General features: G+C 31.6%; 1 protein-coding gene and 1 pseudogene across 1 annotated transcript; both read right to left on the bottom strand.

The window, feature by feature from the left end:
- LOC133203554 (dnaJ homolog subfamily C member 2-like) overlaps positions 1-7,767 on the bottom strand; it is a 9,231-nt pseudogene extending 1,464 nt beyond the window's left edge.
- Positions 7,768-8,490: 723 nt separating this feature from the next.
- On the bottom strand, positions 8,491-9,735 carry LOC133203553 (5-hydroxytryptamine receptor 3A-like). Its single transcript, XM_061339323.1, has one exon. The coding sequence runs from the start codon at positions 9,733-9,735 to the stop codon at positions 8,491-8,493; it is 1,245 nt and encodes a 414-aa protein (XP_061195307.1).
- Positions 9,736-10,791: the final 1,056 nt, after the last annotated feature.

Genomic DNA, 10,791 nt, shown 5'->3' with positions numbered 1-10,791 from the left:
TTCTATCTCCGTTATGTCCAATCAAAATGTTTACCATTGGTCACATATATCTTATCAATAGAAAATTTGATTTGGGAGGTGAGGGAGGGGGGTTGCTGTAAAAGTATTTAAACTTATTCATATTTACTTTGATAATTCAATGATATCTTTATAAACAAAGAAGTGCAATTCTTAATTCAATGTGAGGTTTTTTAACAAACTTGATAAGTGAAGCATGGGATGACAGTCACCACAGTATCATGCATTTCTAAAGCCTTTAGCATTTTATTACCACCAGAATCCGACCTTTGACTCAGGGTCCAAATGCTGTGACCATGTGATTTTTCCATGTTTAATGCATTTCAATTTACGACCAATTTTGTCCCACTCTGGGATCTGAACCAGGGGCTAATAATTTTTTGAAAGCAAGTGTTTATCATTATCATGTATAAAATTTGCCTGTTAATGCCAATGTAATATATTTTCAATACATGACCATAACTACCATAATGCCTGAAAACATGAACCAAAGGGACTTGGTTTCCACAGTTTTGGTAAAAAAGTATGAATTGTAAATTAAGCAAACCATTTGCCTGGTAGATGTCAATTAGTAAATAAGAAAGGTTTTGAATATTCCTTAAAAACCTTCTCCTTTATTCATATCCATTCCCATAAGGCCCAAGGGAGTCAGGGACCATGAAAATTTGTAGTTTATAAAATTTATATATGATTTAATATACATACATATTTCATCACTTTACTTCAATAATAAATGTTCTATTTCCAATATTATTTTAATTCTAAATGAAATCCACAAATTTTAGATAGAATGTTCTATCTCCATTTTCAATGTCAGTATTTTCATATCTCTGCTCAAATTTACAAATATTAGCATGATTAGTTTTATTTTGTCATAGATTAGCATATTTTAAGTATTTATGCCTCATCTCAAAGTCCAAAAGGCTGTAAGTGAAAAGAAATTGAAACCTGAACTTCAACATCAAATCCCCAAAATTTTGCAAAGTTGAGTTAGAACATTGTAATTCTTAGACGATGATGTGTATAAAAGTGTACAAAGTATCTCAGTTGATGATTTAGGTCTTTTAGGAAACCCTTTCATTTTTAGGCTAAAGGAGAATATATCAATATTAAGTAGTACCTCTCTTTCGTCCCTGCAGGGAACAGATTGACTCCTTTAATCATGCACTGAATTTCCGACTCCATCCACGTCTTTTTAGAACCCTGTGAGTTATCTCCCCCTGACTGTTTTTGTACAGCCTCCAGGTGTTTCTGTTTCTCTTCCTCAGTCTGTTCACCTCTTCAACCTGCACACATTACAAATAACATTTAGAACAACAATTTCACTGAACTTTATTATGTATCTTTTATGTTTATTTACTTCCAAAACATTATCAAATGTCTATTAACTGCTCTTCTGAGCAGATACTAAGCTCTTTGGATCACAGTGTGATCAAATTAAAAACTAAGCTTTTATCTGTGACTGTTCTTGTTGAATTCAGTTTAATTTTACTGACTGCTGTGGAAAATGCCTCCTTTGCTTTTTGTCCTCCATCTGCTGCCATGGCTTCATTAAGTGACTGTAACCTGAAAGATGACAGAAAGCTATGTAGATCTACTGCAAACCTGGTTAATGAGCTCTCTCTCTCTCTCTCTCTCTCTCTCTCTCTCTCTCTCTATATATATATATATATATATATATATATGAATTTTAGTATCTTGAACACTGAAGAATCGAGTGCCATTGATATGATGAAGTGATATGGAAGTCCCAACCAATTAGTCTTTTAGTATTTTACCCTCAATATCTCAAATTCAGGCCCCAACACCATAAACTGTGAAAAGACTTAAGTCAAAATTTTAAATCAATATAACTTTTGAAATAATTTTCAACATGTGTTTGAATTTGTGTATTATTAAAATCTGTAAGTTTGTATAAACATATGTTAAATGGAACTCGAGATATAAAAAAAATCAAAATTCTGACTTAAGTCTGTTCTCAGTTTATCGTCTTGAGGCCAGATATATATTGAAGTTTTTTCTCGGTCCCATCGAGTTTGAGATTACCAGGTTTGACTGTATATGAAAAAAGTCTTGTCAAGAACTCAGTTTTTCTTGGACTTTTTAAAATCTCTATTTCCTACATTGTATAATTCACATCCCTATCTAACATGACTATTTTATTACTTTAGGAGTGAGAGTTGGTCTGCCAGTCTTTCTACATCTGCCATGTTGGCCACTCTCTCATCTTCTTTTTCAGTAAAATAATTCATATCCTGTAAAAAAAAAATCATTAGCTCTTTCGCCAAGACACTTGCATTTTATTCTAGAATATTTAAAATTACAAAATGACCTTAATTCTCTGGAATCCACTTCTCAAATAAATCAATAACTAAGCGAATGAAAAAAAGGACTATTATCAATTTTTTTTTACATGCTGATCACTGTAAATATACGTAGATATCCTTAAGGATACAAACCTTTGCTACTGTTCTCAATGTTTTGCGCTCCTTTTTTATTAACTTTTTCTGTGCTTCTTTTTCTTTTTTGGCAATTGCAGCCTATTGAAAGAAAATGAAACAACTATTAAGCAAGGCTTAATATATGTCTAAAGTAGGTGTCTAATAAAAATCAGGTATTCTTCCCAACATACATGTACAGGTATATACAACTGGCAGATAAAATAAAATCTCGACAAGATATATCTGTTTTGTTATAATGTAGGGCTGCCACAATTTACCGAAATATCGGTTAACCGTGATTCAAAATCTTTCAGTTCGATTCGGTACGTTTTTCCCTGATTTCGATTTGATTCAGGTTTGAATTTTTCAGACTAACATCCGCTGTTGTTAGGCGCATTCTGATTGATTAATCGGAAGAAATGATGGCAAATCATGTTATAATAAACAAAACACGAAAATGGCCGCGAAGAAGTCGGTGGGGGACTACTAGTACTAGTTCTACTTCCAAGTTCCATTTTCTACAGAAAGATGGCACAGAAGATAAATGCATTTTCTAATATGCAACACCCATCAACCACACAATTCTGAATTTAGAGGACCCGACAGAGTGCTGCGAATTTCCTTACTTTTTTTTTTATTAATATTGACATCGTTTTGAATGTGAAATTAATAATTGACTGTATTGTTATGACGGCAATGTGTTTCGGCGGTTTGATATTGTATTAGTGAATCAAAACTTTAAATCACATCAGATCCAACCGTAATTTCTTTTGTGGCAAGATAGCTTTTGTAAGCAAATCACCAATACTTTTATGTTTAGCATATGCAATCATTGGTTTTGTTTGAAAGATTTGTTTGCATGTTTCATCTCTTGAAACCAATGACCAGTATTTTAATAATTTGGATTTCAGACATTTGATTCTTGGGTCATTCTTTGTAATTAGAACATTAAGTATTTCCTCTGTTTTCTTGGATTTACAATATTCCATATTATCTTAATAAATCTAATTAAAGTATTAATCATTATTTATTTTGAATTATCAAACATTACAGATTTTAATATACAAAAATAAAAAAGGTTCTTTTTCTTATAATTGAATCGAAATATAATGACACACTACCATGTACATGTATTCTGATGGAATGTATTTTTTTCTTTGCCAAACATTCAGTATATAGCCCAAGAAAATGAAAATTGTTGATACAGAGAAAAATTATCTCCCCTTGAAAGAGATTGTTATACATTACATGTATTTTCTTCCTTTGCAAATATGCTATGTTGCAACCACTATTGAAATAACGTTCACTATTGAAAAAACCTATAGTCCCCTCCGGTTTCACCGGTAGGGGACTAATAATTATTTCAATAGTGGTTGAGAGTGCCTTTCAAAATCAAAAACAGGTTGTAACCACTATTGAAACAACGTTCACTATTGAAATAATTATTTCAATAGTGGTTGAGAATGCATTTCAAAACCAAACTCAGGTTGTAACCATTATTGAAATAACGTTCACTATTGAAATAATTATTTCAGTAGTAGGTGAACGTGCATTTCAAAACCAAACACAGATTGCAACCACTATTGAAATAACGTTCACTATTGAAACAATGATTTCAATAGAGGTTTTGAATGCATTTCTGCAACCACTATTGAAATAATGTTCACTATTGAAATAAAAATTTCAATAGTGATTGAAATAAAGATTTAATAGTGATTGAAATAAAGATTTCAGTAATGATTGAAATAATTATTTTAATAGTTGCTGGCAATGATTTCAGTACCAAAACCACACTGCAAGCCTTACTGAAATAACCCCACTATTGAAAAAAATATAAGCCAGGATAAATTGTTCATTACGTTGTCCAACATAATATATTATATGTATTGAGTTTAATATATAAATTTATGTATTCTTTTCTTTTCTATAAATTACCATTAATACACGGACATTTTTGGTTTAACTGACGTACCTTAAATTCAAACAAAGCATGCAAATGTTATATGCAATCTTCCGCTGAATCTGGCCGACTCGGCGAAAACAAACAGACAATCAATCAATATATGCAAGTTTTAAGTAATTTTGGTAAATATTGTTTATTTTTGCCACTAATTTAAAGGAAAGGATCATAAATACACATAATTGAAGAATTTAGAATATCTACATTAAAAAGAAGAAGACTGACATCTATGTGCACAAACTTTCTGATGAAAATATGGCTATTATGAAAATAAGAATATGCAATAGAGGTAAATTCTCGCATATATTCATGGGCTTGCCTACACTACAAATATGGATAGTAAATCCAATGCCTACTCCTCAAGACATTAAAAAGCAAAACTTAAAGGGAAATTAATATAAGCATTACATCGTTTACAATAGTGGGTGTTATTTCAACAGTGATCACACATATAAAACTGCTATTAAAATAATGACTACTGTTGAAATCATTATTTCATTAGTGATCGTTATTTCAATAGTGGTTGCATTAATACTACCGATATTGAAATATGTACTATTGAAATATTTCTTTCAATAGTCACTATTTCAATAGTGGTTGCCACAATATACCCACTATTGAAATAATGATCACTACTGAAATAATTATTTTCATAGTTGATATTATTTAAACAGCGGTTTTATACGTGTAACCACTACTGAAATAACAACCTCTTATGTTATAATGCTTATACTTAGTTTTCCCGAATAGTTGATTTTAATGTATATATAAGTGAGAATTTACTTCAATTCTATATCCTATTGATTAAAAATAACCATATTTTCATCAGAAAATTTGTACACATAGATGTCACATAGATTTCTTCTTTCTTTTTTTAAGTGAATATATTCTAATTTCTAAAACTTTCTGTTTTTATAAACTTTTACTTTCCGCAATTAATAGCAATGATGAACCTTAAATAACAAAATTACTTAAGAATTACTAGATCACTTAAATCACAGATATCCGTATATCATTAGTATATCTAGACAGAAATTAAAACTTAAAATTACATATCATATTTTAAACTCAATAAATTAATCCATTATGTTGGGAAACATAATGAAGAATTTATCTTTATATTTTTTTTCAAGAGCAGGATTATTTCAATAAGGCTTGCAATGTGGTTTGGGTATTGAAATCATTGTCAGCAACTAATGAAATCATTATTTCAATCACAATTGAAATCTTTATTTCAATCACTTTTGAAATCATTGTTTCAATAGTGAACGTTATTTCAATAGTGGTTGCAACCTATGTTTGGTTTTGAAATGCACGTTCACCTACTATTGAAATAATTACCGGTATTTCAATTTAAAGTTATTTCAATAATGGTAATAACCTGAGTTTGGTTTTGAAATGAACTATCAACCACTATTGAAATAATTATTTCAATAGTGGTTACAACCTGTGTTTGGTTTTGAAATGCACTCTCAACCACTATTGAAATAATTATTTCAATAGTGAACGTTATTTCAATAGTGGTTGCAACAATGCTACATACTTTATACAGAAAATTACACTCTAATATAGTTTTTGTACATCTTATTAGTAAGCAATGAAAAGGGTCTTATTGACATGTTTTATTAAATACATATATTATGCATTAATTAGCAAATTTTGAGCTACTGAATTTCTTTTTTCTGCAACAAAAGAAATTTCAAAATTTTCTTTGAAAATTAACATAAAGCAATTATAAGCTTATATTGGTCTTTCAATGATGAATCATATGTCAAAAGAAATATTTTAAACACACACTTTTGGCATGGTATTCCACCTTAAACTGATGGCAGCCAGGTATTATTTGTATCACTCACCTGAGCTTTTGCTTTCTCTTCCTCTTTCTCTTTTTTCTTTCTTTCCTCTTCTAATGCTTCTTGTTTTATCTGAAATTAAAATCTCATTGAGCTCAGAAAAACACGTTGTTTTGCCGAGAAGTTACGATTCCAGGTGTTATATATTAACCATTCCGTTATTTGAAAGAGACAGAGAAAAAAAAAACCCACACGCACACAGAATCATTACTTTTTTGGTTTTTAAATTGATCGAGTTAATCAATAACCTCGCATCGTTTTAGATAACTTGAGACCCTCTAGTGCCGAGACCCTCTAGTGCTCCAGTACAGGGTCGGATTCAGCAGTTTTTGAAAAGGGGGAGGGGGGGTTCTAGGTCACATTGCAGGCACTTATATTCAAGTCCGTAGCAACGGTTTTCAAAGGGGGCAAAACTCCAAAAAGAGTTGACAAGCAACAATAAATAAATAAATTAAAATAATAACCTGTGTACCACACTGTAAAATCCTATTTCGGGGGGAGGGGGCTTCGTCTAAACTTTTCGGTACATTTTGATTACTTTTAAATGTGTGTCCGTATTTTGAACCTTCCCGCAACAAAAAGTGCGGGGGAGCTTCCAATGCAAATCAAAACTTATATATTCAAATTATAACAAAAGATTTTTTTAAGAAAAAGTGAGCCCCCCTCCCTAACATACTACGGGGACATTTTGAACCTTTCTCTTTTTTGATTAAAATATCCCCAAAATATAAGGAGAAAAAAAGTACAAGGAGAAAAGCAATTAGCAAATCTCTATCTAGAGAGCAGAAAGTGCAGAAATTGAAGTATTTATTTTATTGAACATACTCGACGTAAAAATATCTATATTACAGAAAAACTCTCTCTCTCTCTCTCTCTCTGCAAAAATAAATGGGGTTACAACATCCGACCCCCCCTTTCCTTGATCCGCCAACAGAGTTAAAATTCAACCATTACGACACCTGCACGCTTAGGGCTCTTTTAATTCTGTTGTTAATTTTAAAGGCTACTTTACCAGTGTCTACAATTGTGAGCTAGCTCAACATTTCACAATCTAACCATAAAATTAGATGTTCCGAATCCGCTACCGCTTCTTTTGAGAATTAGATTGAACATTTCATATTCACATAATTTCAATGTCATGGTTTTTTTTTTATCATTACAGCCTAATTAAGCAGACTTAAATAGAGATGAAAATTACTAAATACATGTAAAAAAAAATGAATTTAATTACACCTTTGTAAAATCACTAAATCTAGAATTTTTCTTTGAATTTCGTGTAGAAACACATGCATATGGTCTACGTATTGCAGTCCTTTTTTAAAGGACAGTAACTTGTTTTCCCTCATTATACCAGCCACTTTTTGATTGCAAGAAATATAACTGTCATTGGCCAGAGGGGGGAATACCGATCTGCCAGGGGTATGTAAAGGCAGAGCTGTGAAAAAACTTAGGGTTTTCTATTGTTTACCTGTGCTGCGGGTGAAGGGGTAGTCATCATGCCAGACTACGTAAGTGAGCGATCTAAGTTGTGTACACTTAATTAAGCTTCATGAATTAATAAAATATCAAGCAACTATCGAATTAGTAAAATATCAAATACATGTATGGCACGCCATGTTGCGTCATACTTTTAAATAGATATTAGCGGTCTTAGAATTGGACACTAAAAAAGACAAAAGAAAATCAATAATGTTTATTTAAATATATAATTGATGATTAAAAAAACACATTTTTTTCACAGAAATGTTCTAATTACTTAATTACTTTTCACTCAAGTACAATCAAATTTATTAATGACGTAAGCGATAGGCATGTACTTTATGTAAGGTGATGGGATTTTGTTGCAAATGATTAATAAAAGTACTTTTCCATATTTTTTCTGTTCTTAATTCAGAATTAATCTTTTAAAAAATCAATAGGTGTGTCGAAATTATCCAATTATTAAAAGAATAATTCACTTGAATTTTTAGACCTTGGGTAAACATTGGGTACCTGCTGATAATTAATATAATCACATGTTGACCAATAATCTTACACATTGTATTAAGGTTAAATTGAATAATACGACAGGGTATAATATATTGTACTTAAGTACTCCACCATGATGTAAATGGTGAACAGAACATAAGACGAAGGTATTCAGTCTGTATTACGTTCCCTGAAATCCATACCAACGGTTAATTAAACTAGTTGTTAAAGAGATTGCTTATCAGAGGTTTCAGGTTTCATTTTGGGAATGATAGGAAATGTACAGCATGAAGAAGACGGTAACAGTTACAAATAGGAACGTGTAAAAAAGGACAAAAAAATTATCTAACATTAAAGAAATTGTTTTATAATTGGCACAAGAAGTCTGTCTTTTTTCTTGAAATTCATCCATATCAAATTCCTCAGCTATGATATCTATCTCAGTTGACCGACAATTACTCGTCAGTGTTCTATGTACAAACCAGACAAACATCCTTGATAGAGGTGACTTCGGTTTCTCGCCATTTTCAGTAAAATGAATATCAACGACAATGATTACGCTGAACGTAATCAAAGTACTGTAAGTCAAAACAATGAGCATATAGATAGAAAATAATGACACAGTTATACTGGACTTCGGGGTGTTGCCCGTCACCAAGGTCAGGAAAACAGCAAAAGACAACAAAACTGTTAAAGAAAACGATATCCTCTCGCCTGATTCTACTGGTAAAATAAACACGCCAAGATTTACAATCGCTAAAAACACAATTGGCGCGAAAATGTTCATCAATAAAAACGAGTGTCTCCTTTGCAGTCTAATTGCTATCCTGAACACAGAAGTTTCAAAATGTTCATCATTGTCTGCTGAAGTGTTAAAACTTAAAAGTTTCCAGAGTGGATTTTCTTCGTAAACCTTGTCTATCACTCCATTTGCAACAAAGTATACTTCGTGTATCGACGACAAAGGGATGATATCGATGTAACAAGTGTGTATATCGAATGGGAAGTATCTAGAATTCGGAGAACACAGAGTTGAAGATCTGACACCGAGAATATAAAGGGCGGTTCCATCATAAGAATATACCACACTGTTAGACTCAAGTGTATCCAGCGCAAAAGTATCGAAAGCATTAGAACTGAACAACCGGGGTCGCCACATGGAGGATGGAGGAAGGCGGATATAGGTTATATTTGGATAGGATATCGGATCCCAGGTTATGATTTCGTCTTTCCACGTAATGTCAAGTCCAAAGGAAGCGGCAAGAATCCCACTCATTTCGTCAAAGTAAATGATAGATCTAGGAATGATATCGATAGAAACCCTGACTGGGTTCTGTTGATTCCAGACAGGTCTGATATCCTTCCTATAATTTTTCAGAAGCTTATCATGAAGAGACATAAAAAGTTTGTACGAGGATGTACTACTATCATCACCAAGTATTGGCTGTACTGTCAATATAACACCGAGAAGCACCAGCGTCGTGAAAATATTCATTTTCGGCAATATTTTCTGATGAAAGATGTTCAAGTTGTACTCACTTGTTTACTAGAAAGATCTTTACTTGTATATCAGATGCATGCAATGGACTAAAGATGTCGGTCGTAGAAAGACATTCTTGATTTTATCGTCAGTATGTTCCCATTCAACACATATATGATGCAACTGATCGATTAATGTAATTGAAATTGTCACATTTTTTTGGTTTGTAATTTTCATTAACACAACAACTCTACCTGGAATCTCTTTATATCCCTCTTGTAAATACTAATCATTGGTTTTGTTTGAATCTGACGATGTTCAGTAAATGTAGTGCACCGAGTAAATTTTAGATGATGTTGATAACCTTCTTCTGATCAAATGAAATCATTTGCATCATCAAGGACGTAGATACTGCGTGCGAGAATCAATTTGAACATGATATTCCTTGGTTTATTTTTTCTCTCTCCATCCAGATAACTTGATATGTTGACTTAGCAAATGAATGTCCATGTATTGTAATTTAGAAATTATTTAGAATACCAAATTATGATTGGTTTGTAGTGCTTGGTGACCATTTACAGTTGGTGAATGCATTCAGGATAACAAATATTGGTATCTTTCTTATTTTTTTTTTTCAAAGTAACAGAGACAGATAATTTATTTTTTCGTGAAGAAACACTGCTATTTAGACCTTTATTTAATTGTATGTTTACTTATTTATGATATAAAAACTGGAAGTTATAATATATTTGATACGGAAAATAGATAAACAATTTGTTATTATAATAAGAAAAAAATGCACACTTGAGCGACTAATAGTATGCTTAGACTGCAATAATTACAATTATAAAAAAAAAAAAAAAAAAAAAAACACTTCTTGTTATCTTCACCTTTTTTTTATGAATGATCGGGTTAAAATTTCTAAAAGAGGTTTATTATCAAATGATTACAAGAACTATGCATTCAGGAACTATACAACAATTCGTCTTTCAAATTATTTGTCTAATTACACAGTATTTCTATTTTTAGAAACAACATCAACATCGTGTGCCATAATGAAAAAAAAAACGA

Source organism: Saccostrea echinata, unplaced genomic scaffold, assembly GCF_033153115.1.
Source record: "Saccostrea echinata isolate AGI-Se365-2 ecotype Australia unplaced genomic scaffold, CSIRO_AGI_Sech_v1 ptg000051l, whole genome shotgun sequence".
NCBI classification, from domain to species: domain Eukaryota; kingdom Metazoa; phylum Mollusca; class Bivalvia; order Ostreida; family Ostreidae; genus Saccostrea; species Saccostrea echinata.
This window is presented reverse-complemented; position numbering and strand designations above follow the sequence as displayed.